A 21979-nucleotide genomic window follows, 5' to 3' on the forward strand; every position below is an offset into this window, starting at 1 on the left:
TTAGAGGTAGGACTTACCTTGGGGGACAGGGCTGGCGGGCAAATATGTGTAAATAGCTAAGGTTTGTATGGTTAGGAAAAATACAAATTATCTCCGAATTTGTCATTTGTTCCGTAACCGAAATACAAACAACGCTATTTACATAGGGTGACTTACCCTTAGGAAGGGTGGAAAGTCCCCAGCCTTACTGGCTTTGGCTTACCCGGGTACTCAGAATCCGAGTGAGCAGCACTCGAGAAAAAAAGTCCCTGCACCTCGCAAGTTTCTTGCTACGCAAGAAACGTGCGGCCTACATAAGCTTGTGTGTGGAGGGAAGAAGTGTGACTTGTCCTAGGAAGTCGACCTGAAGTCCTTTAGCTAGAATTCTAGGCTAGGACGTTCCCAATACCACCTCGTCAGGGCATGGGGGATGCGACAGTATTAACTTAATACTAGGAACACAAGGAAGCATGGTTTAACTGCAGAGGTTTGAGGTAAGCTATGCAGAGAAACTAGGATGCTGCTTTCCCCAAGAGAGGGGATGATGAAGAAAGAAGTAAGGGCCAGACATACTTCTTTCATTCAGGCAGTCTGAAACCAGATAACAATGCCCTCAACCTTCTGCTACCTGTCCATAAAGGAGCCTGAGGTTAGACCAGCTGTTGTGTAGCCACCACAGGGGCGATAGTAAACGTATTGAGGCTCCTGTGGGTCACGTCCTGCAGGTAGTGGGCTGTGAAGGTCGTTAGACGCTTCCAGACTCCAGCTTGTAGCACCTGCGTCACAGAGTAGTTCCTCTTGAAGGCCAAGGATGTTACGATGCCTCTGACATCGTGTGCTCTAAGGCAACGTGATGGAGGAGGGTCTGGATTCAGGGCGTGATGGATGACCCTTTGAATCCAGGCTGAAAAGGCATTCTTGATGACCCTCCTCTCCGTCCTCCCTGTGCTCCCAAACAGGGCTAGCACGTGAGGACGAACTGCAGCTGTTCTTTAAGATAACCCCTCCAACTCTTTACTGGGTATAGTAGGAGAAGGTCTGGGTCATCTGTTACAGAACGGAGACTCGAAATCCTGAAGGAGTCAAACCGAAAGTCCGGGATTCCAAGATTTGAGTCTAGTAACCAACTCAGGGACGAACCTGAACGTTACCTCCACCTATCCTCTTGAATGGGCGACGTCGTATGAGAGACCATGAAGTTCGCTGACACGCTTGGCCGAGGCCAGAGCGAGCTGGAGCACCGTCTTCCAAGACAGGTGACGATCAGAAGCCTGGCGTAATGATTCGCAAGGAGATCTCTTATCGCATGAGCGAAGAAAGATCCAGCGAGGAGGAAATGTCTATTCCTTTCAGCCTGAAGGCCAGGCTAAAGGCTGAGCGAAAGGCGCATTTCCTCCCGCCGATATACAATGACTCTGCTATTGCTGGAATAGTGGCATCAAAGGGAGAGGTACCTCTCCCACGACACCAACCACAGATGACCCTCCACTTCGCCTGGTAGACCCCTGCGGATGACTTTCGCAGGTGTCGAGACATCCGCTCTGCAACTTGTTGCGAAACGCCTCTCTCTGAGAGGGGATGCTGGATGGTCTCCAGGCGTGAAGCCGAAGCGATGCTACGGCTTGTGGAAGATGTTGCAGTGTGGTTGTTTGAGTAGCTCGTGTCGTGGGGGAAGCTCTCTCAGGAGTTCCGTCAGGAGATGCAGGAGTTCCGGGAACCACTCTGCATGATGCTGCAGCGGAGCTATCAGAGTCATCGACAGGTTGGCCGATAGTCTGGTCTTGTTGAGCCCCCTTCTCAACACACAGAACGGTGGGAAGACGTAGACGTCGATGTTGTCCCACCGTGTAGGAAGGCATCTTGCCAGAGTGCCTTAGGGTCTGGAACTGGGAGTAGTACAGCGGCAGCTTGAAATTCAAGGCTGTCGCAAACAGGTCCACAAGGTCAGGATTTGTTGGCTACCAGGGGGGGCCGAAGACCACTCGGTACTCTCTATCTGTGAGGCCCTGCTCAGACTGTCGGAGAGCACATTCCTTTGTCTGGAATGAAACGAGCCGATAGGGTATTGAGTGGACTTCGGTTCATCTCAGTATCTCTACTGCAAGATGAGAAAGTTGATATGAAAAGGTACCTCCCTGCTTGTTGAAACAAAAGGCACTACCGTGGAGTTGTCGTCCACGGAGTGACTCGTAAGAGTCTGTTGGAAGTGTTGAAGGGCCAGACTACGGCCTTCATTCCTAGCAGATTGATGTGGAGGTACCCTTCTGGTTCTGACCATAGGCCTGATTCAGAACGTGGGCCCCCCCCTTGTTTTGACGAGTCCGAGAACAGCATCAAATGAGGGGGAAGGGCGAGAAGATCCATTCCCTTGCAAAGGTTTCCATAGGTCAACTACCACTGCAGGTCCATTCGTTCCGCAGGTCCAAAAGGGACCAGAATGTCCGGGGAATCGTTGTCTTGATTCCACCGGGGCGTGGGCTGCCGATGCAGGGATCTCATCCTGAGGCGGCCGTTGGAACTAGCCTGGTCAAGGAGGAAAGGTGACCTAGGAGGCGTAACCAAGATTGGGCTGGAAGCTCTCCTCGTCTGAGGAAAGGTTCTGCGACTCTCCTCAGCCTTGCTATCCTGACATCTGATGGGAGGGCTTGGAGATTGGAGTCTAATATCATGCCTAGATATCCCAGTTGTTGAGATGGAAGCAGAGAAGACTGTCGAGAATTACCATGATCCCTAGATCTTGGCAAAGTCCCAGAAGCCTGTCTCGGTGTCGAAGAAGGGTCGATTCTGAGACTGCCTGGGATAGCCAGTCATCCAGAAAATGAAGGAGAAGGATGCCGCTCCTGTGTGGCCATGAAGATAACAGGGTGAACATTCTGGAGGACACCTGCGGTGCTGTGGGGAGATCGAAACACCGCACCTTGAACTGGTATATCTTGTTGTCTAGGCTGAATTTCAAGTACTTCCAGGAAGACGGATGGATTGGGATCTGGAAGTACCCGTCCTTCAGATCCAGTGTGCACATGAAGACTTGTGGTCTCACTACAAGCCTGATTGACTCTGCTGTACCATGCTGAACGAAGTTTGTTCGACAAACTTGATCAGGGCTGAGAGGTCGAGACAGGTCTCCAGCCTTCAGACGCTTTCTTACAAGAAAGAGTTGACTGAAGAAGCCGGGGGGTGGAGCCGTCGATGACCTTTGGAGAGCATCCTTCTAGAGCATGGTCTCGATTTTTGCCCGAAGGGCTAGCCCCTTTGCCGATCCCATGGCATAGGAGCTCAGCGACACTGGATTCACTGTCAGTGGAGGTAGAGATGTAAAGAACGGGACGCGATATCCTTGGCTGATCACGGAGATCGTGCAGGAATTGGCCCCGAGTTGCTGCCACCTGAGCGCGCAACCTTAGGCATCCCCCCACTGGGGACCCTGCAGGGGGGTTGCCAATCCTAGCGTTTGCGGCCTCGGCCGCTCCCTCAGGATTATTGCCTCCCCAGGAGGACTTCCTGCCCTTCTTGTCTCTGACAGGAGGGGGCTGCTGTTTAGACACCTTGTCTTAGCTGCCGGGGCCGGTTCCGATGTCCTAGGCTGACGAGGCTGTTGTTGTTGAGGCGCTGGAGGTTTGTAGGGTCTGGATGCAAGCGCCTTTGGAGGAACGAATCGTGATTCGCTTTCTCCACCTTCCAGCTGTCCGTTCCCCGTCCTTGGGCTCAAAACAAGGTCTTTCCAAGGGTGGAAGAGTGTCTGAGCTTGCCGACATCCCTGGTTGGAACTTCCGAGAGGAACCTCTCGGTCACTGCATCTTAATACTTCGACATCGAGTTTGCCCACAAGTTTGAAACTTGGTGAGCCGGGAAACGATGGTGCTCATGCCCGAGAGGAGTTAAGTTTCCATGACCTTCCTGGGGATCTCCTAGGACAAATTCTCGGATCGCAACAGGATGCCCAAAGATCCAAGCCAGACAACCAGCCACGAAGTGGCCCGCATGGCACACTTTGCGGCTTTCTCCTGGCTTAAGATCTCCGAAGACGAGAATGTCACCTGCCGGGCGGAGAATTTCTCGAGAGAAAAACTCCCTGGTAAGACCCTTCCATGGAATGGTGGAGAGGAAGGGCTAAACCAGATTCTCCAGGATCTCGAAGTACTGTACCTCCTCTGCTGACGGCTGACAGACGCAGTGTCAGCGACTCCCGCTGGGGGAAAGGGAATCGAACGATCCTGAGGAGTAGAGATGATGGGGCCTGCCTGAAAAGAAGGAGAAGAATGTTGCCCAGACCTCTCTGAAGATTCTTCCTGCTCTTGTACGTGCCATGCTCCGCGTTTACGGGGTGAAGATCGTGATCTGGAAGTACGCGCTCCAGAAAACTCGCTAGGTTGCCCGTGTTGCGAAAACCCGACGGGAATAGCGGTCAAAATCACACTGGCGCTCGCGCGATGGCAAATCGTTGGTTTGCACGCGGGCGAACGTGGGTGTGCCCGCGCAGGTGAGGGCGAACGCGGTTGTAAGGGCGAGCGCTGGAGGTCAGGAGACCGATGGTGCGTAGGCGAGCAATGGTGTGTTGGCGAGCGATGGCTCGCTGGCGGGAATCGAGCTGGCGCTCGTGCGAGGGAAAACCGTTGGTTTGCGCGCGGGCGAACACGGGTGCGCATGCGTGAGCGCGGGCGAACACAGGTTTGCATGTGTGCGGGCGAACACGGGTGGGCATGTGTGCGGGCGCACGGTCGTAAGGGCGAGAGCAGGCGGCCGGGAGACCGATAGCGCGTAACCGAGCGATGGCGCGTAACCGAGCGATGGCGCGTCTTGGCGAGCGAGGGCGCGTTGGCAAGCGGTGGCGCGTTGGCAAGCAGTGGCACGTTGGCAAGCGGTGGCGCGTAGCGACCGATTGCATACAGGAGAGTTAACGCGTGGGCGCGTAGGAAACCTACGACAATTGAAGCATTGGCGCGTTGAAAACGCTTGCGCGCAGGCGAAGAATCGCGCGGGCGCGTAGGGGATCGCTGGCGCGTAAGAGAGCCCACGGGTGCCTGTTAGCGCCTGTGCGCTAGCTTAGGTGTCTCCTGGGCGGAGCGGTGTGAAGTGGAAGCGTGCTGGTGCGTTGGCGCGCTGGAACTAGAACCGGGCGTGGGCGCGCTTGGCGCCAAACTTCAGTGCACTAGCGTAGGAACTTCTTGAACTGCGTGTGACGAGGCAGGAACCAGGAGATCGTAGGAGCATAGTTGAGTGGCCAGAAGATATGCGCGGCCAGATGATATCAGCGAGGGTGCAGAACCAGAGAGATCGTCGGCGAGGAGGCGAAGGAATAAACTCCTAGCCTGCGCCCAGATCCGAAGATCATGGGCGCGTGGGCGAACGTTGGCGCGTATCACGCACATCAGGGAAGGGGGCGCAGATGCGCGGTGGCGAGCAGGTGCACGTGGAGTTCAGTGAAGAAATAATCTCCCTGCTTGCGCCCAGATCCGGAGATCGTGGGAGCGAGGGCGAACATTGGCGCGCATTGCGAACATCAGAAAAGGGCGATCAGATGTGTGCCGGCGAGCAGGCGATCTTGGGCGTTCAGGAGACTGTAGGCGCACATGGCGTGTAGCTGCACAGAAGGTCTCAGAAGAGTTGGCGATCAGGAGTTGATTCACTATAAGTCTGGTCCACAGCAGGAGAGCATTTGCGAACTACTGCGCGCTCGAACGAGGTTGCACAGGTAAAAAAAACCTGGCACCAAAGGGACTTACTCACATTGTGAGATAAGCCCTTAGCCCCGAAGGGACCGGTGCCCATTTGGAAAACGGGATTGAGAGGCGCCCACTGCGATTCTGCGTCCAGGAATGGAGAAGGAAGACAAGAAGATCTGGCAGGTGTCGGAGATCGCGAACGAACTGCCGACAGGTCTAGCAAAGCAGCTGCAACTGTCTGTTCTCGTCGAGGAGGATCCCCTGGGGCTGATGATGACGACAACCACGGACAGGAGCACCATCATCAGTCCTCCGAAGAGGAGTCTCTGTTAGTGAACTCCCCCGAGGGGGAGAGATACTCACAGGAGAGACCGTTGGACTCAGCTGCCCCCTCGAAGATGTTCGGAGGGGGGAACTGAGCCTTCAGCAATAACAGCAGGAGAGTCCTCCGAAGAGGAGTCTCTATGAGTGTCCTCTCTCGTGAACGAGAGAGGTGAACACTTCGTAGAAGAGACAGGAAGAACTGATGAAGGCGCCCCTTAAGGCCGTTGGATCAGCAAGCTGACCATAAAGAGCAACCCTCCAAAGAGGAGCTCCTGCAGCTGCTCGGGCCTTTGAGCATAGCTGCAAGTGCGAATGCTCAGCACCAAGAGCATAATCGCACGAACACCATGGTCCGGCCTTGCCACCGCTCAGCCCCTTGAGCATGGTTACAAAAGCGGTCGCTCAGCACCAAGAGCATAACCGCCCGAGGACCAGAAAATATTAAGGTAAGAGAAGATGCCCCCCCCTGAAGGGGGAAAAACTCATACCTGGGAAGGGAAGTACCCACCAATGGAGGCGAACCTCCTGAGCGTTCTAAATGAACTAAGGAGCTGACAGTTGTCACGGGAGAACTTCTAGGAGAAGGGAACACGCCCATGACGAAGTCGTAAAGGAGGCGGCAATAGCAGACTCCCCAGGCCCAAATAGGACAGCTCTGCTTCGTTGGCACATTAGACAAACGAAAACTAGATAGTTAACTGTGAAAATAAGACAATTAGTTAACATTAATTGCCCCGGGGGAACTCCGAAGAGGAACCCCAGCGGGAAAAGAACATAAGAATTATGCACAGGAATGCGCCCTCCTCCCCCACTGACACTCACGGGATGGGGGGGGGAAGGCGGAGAACTGTAACAAAACAGAATTATAACAATTATAAACATGTAATTCATCTAAGAATGTTCACTAATAGTAAGAACGAATGAACCCCGAAGGGAAGCGTTCTACACAGAAGCTGAAAAGTTAACAAATACAATAAGATTTAATTAAAAAAATAATTGAGACAAAATAAACGGAGTAGCAACTCATCCCGCAACGGGAAAGAAGCTACCGTAATACATAGTAGTAATAAAAGGGTGAACGACCTCAAGGAGAGAGAGAGAGAGAGAGAGAGAGAGAGAGAGAGAGAGAGAGAGAGAGAGAGAGAGAGAGAGAGAGAGAGACCGTAGTCAAACTAAACTCCCAAGTTCCCTACGCTGATAGCCCAAGTTCCCCGTAGGGAAGGAGGAACAGCGGAGAAACAGATTAATAAATAAAGTCCAGCGATGACGATTGCCCACGGCGCCCGCCGAAGGGAGACCGAAGGACCAAGGGAGAGATCGCGACCCATGAAAAGTTACCGTGGTGGCCTGAGACCACACGGGGAAGTTGTCGTACAATGAGTGGACTTCCTACACACACACACAGCACAAACACTGAAAAGGAAACTTACTGTATTTCTATACTCAAATATATACATAAACATAAGAATGTTTACATATATATCAAGTATAAGAAAAGTAAGTAATTAAGTAAGACAAAACATTAATGGCTGCCATGCGAGGACGGGACAGAGACATCTGTTCAACGTCCGAGCCAAAAGTAAAGTTCAAGCGGTTCACCGGTGTGTGAGGGGGGGAGGGGTAGCTAGCTACCACTCCCCTACCCCCTTGCTAACTAGCGCGGGGGTAAAACACCCTCGTTAAAATTCTAATGACTCGTCATTTCATCTACGCCGAAAGTAAACCCTATGTAAATAGCGTGGTTTGTATTTCGGTTACGGAACAAACTGAGATTTCAAACTCTCGACCGAGGAACCCCCAGCAAGCGCTCTTACCGTGGGGTCGAGAGGAAGAGGACAAGGCACAGAAGACTTTGTGACATAGTACCTCTTCTGTCGCTAGTGTGATTGAGGAAGAAGCTTGTTCGAACCTTGGCTCCTAAGCAAGTAACCAGGTCCTGCGATCTGGTCACTCACTCAGTCCAATGCTCAAGCAGCCTGTCTCGACCAGGGTAGTGTGATGGGCCGTGAACTGCCTTCGGGAGCTCCCCATAGGATCTCCAAGGCCATACAATTATCCTCAGACACTACTGCAGGAGGAGCCCTGAGGCCATTAATCTCACGCATGAGGTTAATGACCTCTAGAAACAGCGACTCCACCTTAGGATCTTCCGTCTCCCTTGGTCCTGCTACATCCGAAGATGTAGGGGAAGCGACATGCTGCACAGGTGATGACATCCCCCATGAATACCCTCGCTTTGGTCCTAAGACCGAACCAGGCGTGTATTCCGGAGTCGAGGAAGAACCCTGGCAGGGTTCATCCCAGACGGAATGCATCCAGGTTCCCACTGCGACCGAGTGCATGAATGGTCGCTGCGAGTCCCATGAAGCTCCCGAAGGAGCTTGAGCACGATTGGGGTCGCAGGGAACTGCAGCGCTCACACCAGGAGGTGTAGACAAGTTAGTCACACGAGTGGTGTGCGCGGCCTCACCTGCTACATGGCCAGAACCTGCGAGTCCATTCAGTCATCAAGTGCAACCGGCAGAAATCCTGCAGTTGCACTTATGAAGTAAAAGATAAAAGGGGTAAGAAAGTAAAATGGAAGGAGAAAAGCAGGAACAGAGGTAAATTAGAAGGATAAGAAGAGAAACAGGAACAGAGGTAAAACAGAAGGATAAGAAAGGAAGCAGGAACAAAGGTAAAATAAAACGAAAGAAAGAACACTGCAAAAACCCTTAAAAATATGTACAATGCACTTTGAAGAGAAAACATGCTTGTAAATCAAATGTAAGATTTTTCCTTTCAACAGCTTAAGGATTGACACTTTACAATCAAACCTTTAATGCATTAACTTTCCGGCACTCTGAGTAGAGTGCAACATTCAAAATGGGAGTGATTATCCTGCAATTACAGTATTTGGAAGTAAAATAAGCAAACAGACCCATAACAGGAGTACACTTCTATTGATGAAGTTCAATTTATGTAGTTTGATGTGAGAGTTGTATGTGAATGTAAGTGTACTATGAACCATAGTACTGGCTTTTGTAAATACTTCTGATAATTCTCAGCTCGGATCCTGAAGAATTCTTCAAATATGATTTTGTTACTCCTATCAACTTTTGACTTTAAAACAGGTGAACCTACAGTAACTTCTTTGATTCTAGTTTTCCTCAATGAGTCCTTAATCCATGAACTAGAAGGGCTAGGATTACGTAAAAGCAGTTGCTTTTTCTTCTCCATTTTTGGCTCAGTGTTCCTTATCTTATTTAAATAAGACATGAATGGGGATTGTATTTTAATTGGAATTAAAGGATGTTGCAAAAAATGGAATCTATCAGAAATTTACCTTTTCACATGCAACCAACTGAATAGTGACTTGTACCAGTAGGAGCGAGTAAGGATTTCAACCAATGGAGTACCTACCACATTCCCTGTATTCATAGCAAGGTACCTATCAGAAGCCACCTCATTCCTTGATGGTTTATTCATTGGTAAACCAGCAGCCTGAGTTACATAAAAAAGGAATTTTTTGTTTTTATATTTTCAAAACTCCATATTTTTATCGCTGTACCACTCTTACTGTGCAACAAGAACTGCTAATAAATTGTATAGCCAAATCCTCTGGTACACATGATTATCTTCTTTCAAAAATGCACAAAAAAATTCCAAAAATACAATTACTGTACCTTAACTATGTGAGTGGGATTCCTTTCATCCACAACGGACATCTGTATGTCTTCAGCCTCAATAAGTATATGGTCATCATTAATACCAGACTCATTTTTTTCTATATCTATACCTGAAATTAAAATTTTCTCTCAATGACATGCAATACACACTTAAAGATAAAAAAATTATTATATATACAGAATATTGAATTGACTTAATTTTCAAATGAAATTAATAACTTCAATACTTACCCAATATTCATATGTTCATATGCTTCAAAAGACAACTTTTGGCACAAAAAGGGAAACAAAAGTTTATACTGTACTGTATTTAGAAACCCTTCTACGAAGGTCATAACACTACACCACTAAATATCATAATTGTGACAGTGCTAGTACATATTTACACACCTCTCTCAGCCTGTTTTCAAAAGTTTTATTAGGATTACTTAACTTTGGTGGCACTTGGTGTTATAGTCCTTTTTTATGCATAAAGAAAAAAGATGGAACGATAATGTTCAGAAATGAACATGGAAAGTCGGTAATTTTGGTCTCTTACGATGATTCAGTACTTAAAAAAAAAAAACGTAAATCAATATTTCGTCATTTCAACTTTCCCTTTCAAAACTCTTCTCCTTTACCAATATCAATTTCCTCTAGATTCCACCTACACCATCTCCATCTATAATTCCACTGAAGTTCAAGCTAATATCTTAAAAGGCATTGATTTTTTAAAAAAGCAGTAGGCAATATAGCTAGCAATTTTGCTATTGGTCATATTTGGGTATGGGTATGGGTACATATTTTGAAGGGTAAGTCATGTCTTGCTTTTTAAAATGATTAACCTTGGAAAGACTATTGGATTCTGTACAATTTTGTAAAATCATGTGAAATCAAAATTTAAAAATACTGTAAATCCTACATTCAGCAATGTCAATGAACCACCGCAGACACCTTTGTTAAAATTTTGGGGGCTCTACATATAGCTGATTACCTTCCATATTACATAGAATAACAAACAATAAAAAGTAAAACATCTGCTTTATGACTGTATGGAAATCCAAAACAACATGATTATCAAAGAAATACAGTCTTCTCTGCTCTAGGGGCAGTGTATCAATGTGCAAAGCACAGAAACAGTGTTTTCAAGGGAGACCTCACAAGTTCAGACTCATTTGAACTTGGTAAAGCACCTCAGTAGCTGAAAGTCGTTTGCTATGAGTGACATCATGCATGAGGTCATGGGTCCAAAGAAAGTTTCTGATGTGCAGGGGAAGAAGAGAATGATGCTTTCTATGGAGACAAAGATGGAAATAATCACGAAATACGAGGCTGGCATGCGGTTAAGTCTGATCGCGAAGGAATATGGCCGAAATTTGTCTACAATAGGAACAATCCTGAGTCATTTCAGTAAAATTTTAAGCAGCAAAAATGAAATAAGCTTCCTTGGAAGGTTTTTTAAAAAAGAGGCCTTCGGTACTAGTAGGTAAAGATGAAGTTCAAAGTGAACCAAAAAAAAAGAAAAGTGTCACTGAAGAAGAAAATACGTAATCAAATTTAGAAAATAAAAAACGTAAAGTAAAAAAAATACAAAATTAGAAAAAGGGAAAAAAAATTGTATTTGAAGAATATTGTTAAGTTGTGTTCATATTTTCTGCCACTTGCATATATGTTTCCTTTAACCCAGTGTTAATGTTTTCTGCCATTTATTAATGTTTTTTAAAGTTAAGTTCTTATGTTTTCTGTCTCCTCCTCTACCGCGCCGCCACTTCGCTCTCGGACATCGCCTCACTCCAAAGGTATGGTTCCACACTTTTATTATATTTTTGCTGTTTGCTCTAATTATACATTTTTTTACTGGTTACTAATGATTAGGTTATTATTGAATGATCCAAATGTTTGTACAGTACTGTATTTCACTGAGTTTAGCATGGAATTTAGCCTTCGTATAACACTTAATGTAGGGCCTGGAACGAATAAGGCTATTTACATGTAAAATGCGACTCACAACAAGAAAAAATCATGGTACAAAGGCCACTATGGAACCAATTAATTTTGTGATGTGAGGCATTATTGTAATATAACGAAAGTCCAGATATTAATAGCTAGATCAGGAATAAGAAATTTAATAGTCTACAAGTTCCTGTTCAGCCAATTAGGATGAGAATCAGAAGCTGAAGACCAGACAAGAGAGCAATACTCAAAACAAGGAAGAATGAAAGAATTAAAAAACTTCTCCAGAATCGATTGATCACCAAAAATCTTAAAAGACTTTCTCAATAAGACAATTTTTTGTACCGTTGAAGAAGACACAGACCTAATGTGTTTATCAAAATAAAATTTGCTGTCGAGAATAACACTAAAATTTCAAGTCATACAGAGTTAAAGAAACATTATCAATGTTGAGTTCCAGATGTTGAAGAGCCACTGTCCTTGACCTACTTACAATCATACTTTGAGTTTTGTTAGGATTCAACTTCATGCCCCATAACTTGCACCAAGCACTAAGTTTAGCTTGATCTCTATTAAGAGATTCAGCAATCCCAGAACTACAATCAGGAGATGGAATTGATGCAAAAAGTGTAGCATCATCTGCATATGCAACAAGCTTGTTTTCTAGGCCAAACCACATTCATGTGTATACAGTATGAAAAGTAATGGGCCAAGAACACTACCCTGAGAACACTACCCTGAGGAACAGCAGGGGAAGATCGTTGGGGAACGTTCCTGTCTCTTCCTGCTCTCTCAGGCATACGCAATGTCCTGCGTTTGTGAGGAGAAGAACAAAGAGAGGGAAAACGGCAAGAACGTCTGCGCTTCGGTTAGGGCCTGGAGGCTCGTGAAAGAGAAGGCTTGAGAGTTCTCCTTTCACGACAACAAAAACGTTCCTTCGAACGGTGCCGTTCTGGAGAACGCTGATGATGGTCAAGAGATTGTTCTGGTTTTGGCGATCGCTGCCTGGCAGGCGAGTGCTCATGAGCCACTGGAGGGTGACGAGCCGTCAACTGTCGACGAGCTGCTAATGGGATCGGCAATTGCAGAGCAGGCGTCCAATGCCAGTTGCCTGCCGATCGGTTGGGGATTGGTGTGTTGGCGATTGGCGAGCAGCGAGGGACTAATGCCGTTTGACTTCCGATATCCTAGGAAATCAGCTAGTCGCTGTAGAACGGTGAGCCGACGGTCACTGGCGAGCAGTCAAAGGCCGACGGGGAGCAGGCGAACAGCAAGACGTTGAAGTATGCCTAATCGTTGGTAAGTGACGAACCGTAGGCGAAAGGCAAACCGTAAGTGAATGGTGACCCATTGGGGAGATCAGCGAGTTGGTAGAGAACAGCCGATAGTGAGCAGGCAAACTGCAAGACGTCGGCAAGCGGCGCACTATAAGAAAATGGCAAACCATAGGCGAACGGGGTGATTGGCGAACTGACAGTGACTGACAAGCAGTCGAAGGCCGAGGGTGAGCGGGCGAACGGCGAGATGTTGGAAAATGCCGAATCATTGCCAAGCAGCAAACCGTAGGAGAACAGTGAACCATAGGCAAACAGCAAATCGTTGGTGAATGGTGAGCCGTTAGGGAGATCGGCGAGCCGATGGCGACGGGCGAGCAGTCAAAGGCCGATGGTGAGCGGGCGAACAGTGTGATGTTGAAGAATGTCTAATCGTCGGCAAGCGGCAAACCATAGAAGAATAGCAAACTGTAGGTGAATGGGGAATCGTTGGGGGAGTGGTGTGTTGTCCGTGAACAGCGGACTATTGGCAAACAGTGATCAGCTGCTCGTTGACGAGTGACAAGGAGCCAGGTGGCTAGAAGCAGTTGGTGAACCACGGACAGCACTTTGTTGGTGAGCAGTCGATGAGTAGAGAGGGACTGACGAACGCCGCAAGACTGGCAAATGACGAGTCCTAGACAAGTCTGTGGAAACAGGCGAAGGTCGGGAACCAGCTGGGGAGCGGCGAGACAGGCGGGAGTCGTCAGATTGACGGTCTCTAGAATGTCTAGATGACAGCTGATCCTCTGAATGGGATTGTTTGGCAGCGGAAGGAGGAGAGCCAAACAGCTGTCTCTTTGCTTGCGAGTTTGTTGCCGGCGAGGAAGATCCTCCACAGGAGAGGGCTAACCAGCAGGCCTCCGTAAAGGAGTCTCTATGGGTGGTCTCTGTCGCAAACGAGAGAGGTGATCACCCTTAAGAAAACTTGCCTCGGACTTTGCTCTGCCCCAAAAGGATGATCAGCAAGGGGGGGAAGCGAAGTCCTCGGCAGTGGCGGTAGCAGTGGAGGATGAGGCAGGGCAGAAATCAGAGGCAGGGGGGCAGAAAACTCCTCAGGGTCAAGAAGATCCACACTGACTAGAGCCATCGGGTCAACCTCCGAGACGGAAGAACGTTGCCATTCTGCACTCCGCCAAAGGATCTGCAACAAAACCTTCTTCAAAGGCAGGCCGCCAGGGGAGTGGTGGGGCTGCTTCGGTAGAGGAATCAACACGTCTCTCGAGAACTGAGGTTGTCCTGGAGCTAATTGCCCTGCGCTACTGTTCGACAGTTCCCCGGAGCAGGAGCTTCGGAGGAAGGTCAAGGGATGGAAGAAGAAGCTTTGGGTTTCTTCTGCTTTGAAGAAAACCCCGAAGAAGATGAATCCCTTTTAGCCTTCTTCTTCCACCGGAGCCCAAACCTTTCTAACTGGTAGGCAAACCACTCCCGCCATTCATCATAAGTATTGTTGGTATCACACCGTTCACCTTTGCAGGAAGGGATACAAACGGTGAGGATCAATGTCGATGGAAGATATAAATGTCATGAAAGAGCGGCCCTCAGGTCCAGGGCAGGTTTACATCACTGGCAAAAAGGCACACACATAAACTATAAAAGAAAAAGAAAAAGAAAAATAAAGATTAGTAATAATGGTGAGGGGAAGAGAGGTGACAACCGTTCTCCCCCCAAGCCAAAAGCAAAGTGAGTAACAGACACAGGTGTGAGTGAGAGGGGTAGCTACTACCCTCCACCCCCACCCCCCCACTAACTAGCAGGTGGTTGGTTAGCCCTTGCTAAAATTCTACTGGCTCGTCTTTCAGCTTCCTCGAAAGTAATACCCTTATAAATAGCGTAGGTTTGTATTTTAGTTACGGAACAAGCGAAAATGTAGGTTATCAAAGAGTAAGTGTGCATATACAGTATATCTAATGAGGACAAATCTCATATACAGCTACTGAAAAGCAGATCCACTGCCATGTAGTGAAAGCGTTATAGTAACAACTTGAAAAATATGTCAAAAGATCTATTACACTATAAAATAAGTGAAATTAAATATCAAATCATTAAACCAAAACTAGACCATTAAATTATGGATACTCAAGTCTTCAATGATTTCAACTTACTAGAATCCACAGATGATTGTGATTCAGAAGCTGGATTTTCCTTTGCATTAACTGGTGACTGTAAAGTTTTCCTTGGAGATACACCAGGAGAAGTATTCGTAATGACTGTAACTGCAGTACGACAATTCTCCATCTGCATGTTACTAGATACAGTATGTTCACCATCTGCTGTTGAAACCTCTAATTCAACAATGCCTTCTGGTTCAGATGTAAAATCTATGTGATCTGCAAAGCATTTCATGAAAGTATATAAAATGCCAAGATACTCACAAGTAAACAGTCAAAAATCAAATGCTAGGGTTACCCGATTTCAGTACAAAATCTCATAAATAAAATGGTTTTCTTGTAACATGTCAAAATTAAAAAAAAAAAACATTACAGATAAAACAAAGGAAATTCCAAAGAGAGTATTAGTTTCTTTACTAATAAATTATTAAAAAAAAAGACACTGATGTTCTTACCTTCAATTACATCTCCAAAATTTTCTTCATCCTCAATAACTTTAACTCCAGCCCCACTTATAACAGAATCCCAGTACATCTGAAAAGAAAGTCATAAATAAAAAAAACTATGGTAATAACGACGGTCATAAATATAAAATAAAACACAAGGACATCGGATAATATACATAGACTTCACCATGTGCCAATTACGAAAATTAAATAATCACATGGCCATTAATAAAGAGAGAAGGAGTCTGACAAATGAAAGAAGCTATAGAGGTCTAGATATTAGTATTGATCACCAGCTCCTCATTGCCACACTAAAATTTCAACTGAAAGCACCAAACAGAAATGTAGATATAATAAGAGTACCTAGGTTTGATACAACTAAGCTTCTAGAAGATGAGCACAGAGAAATATTTGCAATTAAATGTAAAAATTGATTTGCAGTCTTAAGACTTTAAAAAGAGATGAAGAGTGTACAATTAATGAAGAATGGTGTCATATATCAGTCAGTTGGTAGTGATGTTTTGGGACATGCAATTACAAGGAGAAAGCCATGGATATCAAATGATAAATGGGATGCTATAAAAAGGAGAAAAAAAAAGAAATTGATTGTTGAAAGTTTTCCTCTTTGTTTTTTTTGAAATGGTGTGTTGGGCAGGCTTAATAGAAGGGCCATGGATGCCTGGTGGTTTATCAAGAGGTTGTCTTTTCCTTTTTCTGACTTTTTCTCCTCAAAACCATCCTTACTGTCCTCCCTTCAGGTTAAGTGGCTATCCTGGAGGGCATTTAGCCTTGCATAGTGTATCGGCTCCTCCATGTTGACCAGTTTTTCTGACTTTTTACTATAGTCTATGGGTATCATCAATCACTTTATATATAATTCTGTACATATTGTTTTTGTTATAATTCTTGTTAATCTAGTTTTCAAGTATGATGTCTCTTTTTTATTTCTATAAATTCTTATGCTGTCTGGAGACATTGAGCGAAATACGTGACCAGTACGTCCTAGAGTTCGTCAATGTCGTCTTCTGTATTGCAATATTCGTGGTCTTCATGCAAATATCCAAGACCTTACAGTTGCATCCAGACAGTATGATATTCTTTTGTGCTCAGAAACTTTGGTTTCTAATAGTATAAGGCACTCATCTGAGCTCCTTATAAGTGGTTTTAAGAAGCAAATAATGTTGAAACGCAATGCCATCCCTAGGGCCAGGGGAATGGCGGTGTATATTAGGACCAAGTACCCTGCTTCTCATAAGTCCTGCTATCAATGTGGATTCATGAGATTCAGGTAATAAAAGTTTGTGGCAGGCATAACAACTTTTATTTGTGTTCGATCTACCGGAATCCAGACATGGATGATTCTATCTTCGATTGTCTTCTTACCATTATGGCTAAGATACAAGATGATAGAAAGGCTTCTTTTGTCTTTGTTGGTGATTTTAATGCTCACCATAGGGAGTGGTTAAGTTCTATCTCTCCTACCGATCGCCATGGCTTAAGAGTTTTAGACTTTGCCTCTGAATCAGGCTGTGAGCAAATCATAAATGAAGCTACTCACAGGTCTGGTAATTGCTTGGACCTCGTATACACTGACTCCCCTGGCGTTACAACTAATAAGGTTGGTTCTCCAGTCGGGACATCTGATCATGCCTTGATTTCATTATTAGTGAAGACTGAGCAGCCTGTCCCTGATATATCATATTCTTGTAAAATTTATATGAAATCCCAAGCAGACTGGAATGGGATTTTGCATGATCTTTTGTGCTTGAATTGGTCACAATTATATAATAGTGTAGATCTCTGTTGTCCCTTTGAATGAGAATCTAGTCAACATAATCGATAGGCGTATCCCTTCTCGTGTGCTAAGGTACCAAGTGAAAGACAAACCGTGGTTCAATCATGATTGTAGACGTGCTTATTTGGAGAAGCAGGAGGCCTATCACCTTTGGAAGAGTAACAGATCAGATTTGACCTGGAACAACTATACTCAGCTTCGAGCTTTTGCTCAGAGAGTTTATGCCTGAACTGAAAAGGAGTACAATTTAACCATAAAAGAAACCCTTTCTGGTACAACTCAGGAACATAAATGGTGGTCTACCCTTAAATATGACAAATTCGGAGATAATTTGTATTTTTCCTAACCATAAAAACCTTAGCTATTTACTTTCGGCGTAGCTTAAAATGACGAGCCATTAGATTTTTAACGAGGGTTAACTACCACCGCGCTAGTTAGCAAGGGGGTAGGGGAAGGGGTAGCTTGCTACCCCTCCCCCCCACACACCGGTGAATTGTCTCACTTCACTTAGAGGTAGGACTTGTCTTGGGGGACAGGGCTGGCGGGCAAATATGTGTAAATAGCTAAGGTTTGTATGGTTAGGAAAAATACAAATTATCTCCGAATTTGTCATTTGTTCCGTAACCGAAATACAAACCACGCTATTTACATAGGGTGACTTACCCCTTAGGAAGGGTGGAAAGTCCCCAGCCTTACTGGCTTTGGCTTTACCCGGGGACTCAGAATCCGAGTGAGCAGCACTCGAGAAAAAGAGTCCCTGCACCTCACAAGTTCTCTGCAAGGAACGTGCGGCCTACATAAGCTTGTGTGTGGAAGAATAGAGTGTGACTCGTCCTAGGAAGTTGACCTGGAGTCCTTTAGATGGAATTCTAGGCTAGGACGTTCCCAATACCACCTCGTCAGGGTATGGGGGACGCGACAGTATTAACTTAATACTAGGAACACAAGGGAGCATGGTTTACCTGCAGAGGTTGAGGTCAGCTATGCAGAGACCAGGATGCTGCTTTCCCCAAGAGAGGGGAGGATGAAGAAAGAAGTAAGGGCCAGACATACTCTTTCATTCACGCAGACTGAGACCGGGTAACAATGCCCTCAACCTTCTGCTACCTGTCCAATAAGGAGCCTGAGGTTAGACCAGCTGTTGTGCAGCCACCACGGGGCCGATAGAAAAAGTATCGAGGCTCCTGTGGGTCACGTCCTACAGGTAGTGGGCTGTGAAGGTCATTTGACGCTTCCAGACCCCAACTTGTAGCACCTGCATTACAGAGAGGTTTCTCTTAAAGGCCAGGGACATAGCGATGCCCCTGACGTCGTGTGCTCTAGGGCGACGTGACGGAGGAGGGTCAGGATTCAATGCGTGATGGATAACCCTTCGAATCCAGGCCGAGATGGCGTTCTTGGTGACCCTCTTCTTAGTCCTTCCCGTGCTTACGAACAACGCCTGCACGCGGGGACAAACTGCAGCTGTTCTCTTCAAGTAACGCCTCAGACTCCTCACTGGGCATAATAGCAGATGGTCTGGGTCACTTGTTACAGAACGGAGACTCATGACCCTGAAGGGGTCGAATCGTGGGTCCGGCACTCCAGGGTTCTGAGTCCTGGCAACAAACTCAGGGACGAACCTGAACGTTACCTCCCCCCATCCCCTTGAATGGGGGATGTCGTATGAGAGACCATGAAGTTCACTAACTCGTTTGGCCGAGGCCAATGCAAGTAGGAAAGCCGTCTTCCAAGTCAGGTGGCGATCAGAGGCCTGGCGTAATGGTTCGAAGGGGGGTCTCTTAAGAGCCCTGAGGACCCGAACCACGTTCCATGGAGGAGGTCTCACTTCCGACTGAGGGCAGGTAAGCTCATAGCTACGTATAAGTAAAGAGAGTTCTAGCGAGGAAGAAATGTCCACTCCTTTCAGCCTAAAGGCCAGGCTTAAGGCTGAGCGATAGCCTTTCACTGCTGAGACCGACAGGCGCATTTCCTCCCGCAAATACACGAGGAACTCCGCTATTGCTGGAATAGTGGCATCGAGTGGAGAGATACCCCTCCCACGACACCAACCACAGAAGACTCTCCACTTCGCCTGGTAGACTCCCGCGGAGGACTTCCGCAGGTGTCAAGACATTCTTTCCGCAACCTGCTGCGAAAAGCCTCTCTCCGTGAGGAGACGCTGGATAGTCTCCAGGCGTGAAGCCGAAGCGAGGCTACGGCTTTGTGGTAGATGTTGCAATGTGGTTGCCAGCGTAGCTTGTGTCATGGGGGAAGTTCTCTCGGAAGTTCCGTTAGGAGTTGCAGAAGGTCCGGGAACCATTCCGCGTGATGCCATACCGGAGCTATTAAGGTCATTGACAGGTTGACCAATAGTCTGGTCTTGTTGAGCACCCTTCTCATCAGACAAAACGGTGGGAAGGCGTATAAGTCGATGTTGTCCCACCGTTGTTGGAAGGCATCTTGCCAGAGAGCCTTGGGGTCCGGGACTGGGGAGCAGTACAGAGGCAGCTTGAAATTCAAGGCTGTCAAAAACAGGTCCACCGTCGGGGAACCCCACAAAGTCAGGACTTTGTTGGCTATCTGAGGATCCAAAGACCACTCGCTACTCACTATCTGCGAAGCTCTGCTCAGACTGTCGGCGAGCACATTCCTCTTGCCAGGAATGAAGCGAGCTGATAGTGTTATCGAGTGGACTTCGGACCACCTCAGAATCTCTACTGCAAGATGGGATAGCTCTTGTGAAAAGGTACCTCCCTGCTTGTTGATATAAGCCACTACCGTGGTGTTGTCGCTCATCACCACCACGGAGTGGACCGCCAGGGTCCGTTGGAGCTGTTGAAAGGCCAGATACACGGCTTTCATCTCTAGCAGGTTGATGTGTAGGTACTTTTCTGATTCTGACCAAAGGCCTGAGACCCTCTGGTTCAGAATGTGGGACCCCCACCCTTCTTTTGACAGGTCCGAGAACAGTGTCAAATCCGGGGGAAGGACGAGAAGATCCACTCCCTTTCGTAGGTTTCCGTCGATCAGCCACCACCGCAGGTCGGCCTGTTCCGTGGGTCCCATAGGGACCAGAGAGTCCGGGGAATCGGAGCCCTGATTCCACCGGGACTTGAGCCGCCATTGCAGGGATCTCATTCTGAGACGGCCGTTCGGGACCAGACGGGCCAGGGAGGCTAGGTGACCTAAAAGATGTAACCATGACTGGGCTGGAAGCTCTTCCTGCCTGAGGAAGGGCTCTGCAACCCTCCTCAGCCTTGCTATCCTGTCGTCTGATGGAAAGGCTTTGTGGAGATTGGTGTCTAATAATATGCCTAGATATACCAGTCGTTGGGTCGGCTGCAGAGAGGACTTCTTGAGATTTACCATGATCCCCAGATCTTGGCAAAGTCCCAGAAGCCTGTCTCGGTGTCGAAGGAGGGTCGACTTCGAGTCTGCCAGGATCAGCCAGTCGTCCAGATATCGGAGGAGACGGAAGCCGTTCCTGTGCCCCCACGACGAAATCAGGGTGAAAACACTGGTGAACACCTGAGGTGCTGTGGAGAGACCGAAGCATATTACAGTAATCAATACTTGGTAAGACAGCTGTCGATACAAAATCTAACCTATACACAGATGTGCAAATGTGTTAGTTTCTTCGTTATGATCACTGATGAATGTAAACAAAACAATGGTTGTCATTTTTTATGGTGGTTTTTGGCGTGTTTAGGAAAGGCATGATATAAAATCTTTATTTTGATAATTTTGGATTTTCATTGATACAACAAAAGCTAGTCTAAACAGTGATGGTTTTGCTATTCACCAGTTGTCTTGTACAATTGATATGACAAACTTATTAAAATTTTTCCGTATTTTAGGTTGTGTTAAAACGGGAAATATACGGTATTTAACCTTTTTCAAGTTATTAGAACTTTAAAGCATGTTTAATGTTTGATTTATTTACAAGAACAATTTATTATTAAAAAATATACAGTATAGTACATAAAAAGTATTGGAAATATGTAGTAAACACATTTGAAGAGGCAAGTTGCTGGTTGCCATGGCCCTAATGGAATTATTTCTGTTAGTTGTGTGTTTCAAAATTCTCGCATAATTCGGGACCCTACTGGTACTTTGAGGGAATGTGTTGTCACCTATGTTGTTTATCCTCCTCATGGATTTTGTAATGCGTAGAACAGTTGGAGATTGAGGAGAAGGATTGGACTGGATTGGCAAAAGGAAATTGGCTGACTTAGAGTATGCTGATGCTGCTGTCCTTATTAGTAGAACACCACAGGATTTGCAATGCGTGCTTACCAGAATGCATGAAATATCACATGAGCTTGGGCTCAAGATAAATTTTTGGCATCAATGACCTTAGATGTTAGGATACCAGAAAACCTTCAATCAATCAATCAATCAATCAATCAATATAAATCTAATATCAAACGAGGTTGGGCTCAAGCTGAATTTCATATAACACGAGGTTGGGTTGAAAATAAATAGAAGAAAGGCAGAGATGATGATAATGGAATATGCAATGCAAGATGAAATATCATTGGAAGGAGAAAGGATTAATGAGGTAGAATCATGCGAGTATTTAGGAACTATGATCTCCGATACTTGGTCTTTAGTATTAGACTTTAGTGAAAGATTGAAAAAAGCAAATCAGACAATGGAAAGGCAAAGTAAAATTTGTAAATCAAATGGCCTGAAATTACATATAAAAATCAGACTATATATCAGTTTAATGAGATCGATGTTACTGCATGGACACGAGTCATGAT

General features: G+C 46.4%; 1 protein-coding gene across 2 annotated transcripts in view; it reads right to left on the reverse strand.

Moving 5' to 3' along the window:
• The window catches only part of LOC137656083 (uncharacterized), a 534405-nt gene that overhangs the window by 405692 nt on the left and 106734 nt on the right, over positions 1-21979 (reverse strand). For both annotated transcript variants that reach the window (XM_068390261.1, XM_068390268.1), the window contains 3 exons: positions 15446-15524; positions 14985-15209; positions 9632-9744 (listed from right to left, as the gene is read on the reverse strand). In XM_068390261.1, the coding sequence (XP_068246362.1) occupies positions 9632-9744; positions 14985-15209; positions 15446-15524 (417 nt within the window). The remainder of the gene's footprint in view (positions 1-9631; positions 9745-14984; positions 15210-15445; positions 15525-21979) is intronic.

This window comes from Palaemon carinicauda, chromosome 1 (assembly GCF_036898095.1).
Source record: "Palaemon carinicauda isolate YSFRI2023 chromosome 1, ASM3689809v2, whole genome shotgun sequence".
Taxonomy (NCBI): Eukaryota; Metazoa; Arthropoda; class Malacostraca; order Decapoda; family Palaemonidae; genus Palaemon; species Palaemon carinicauda.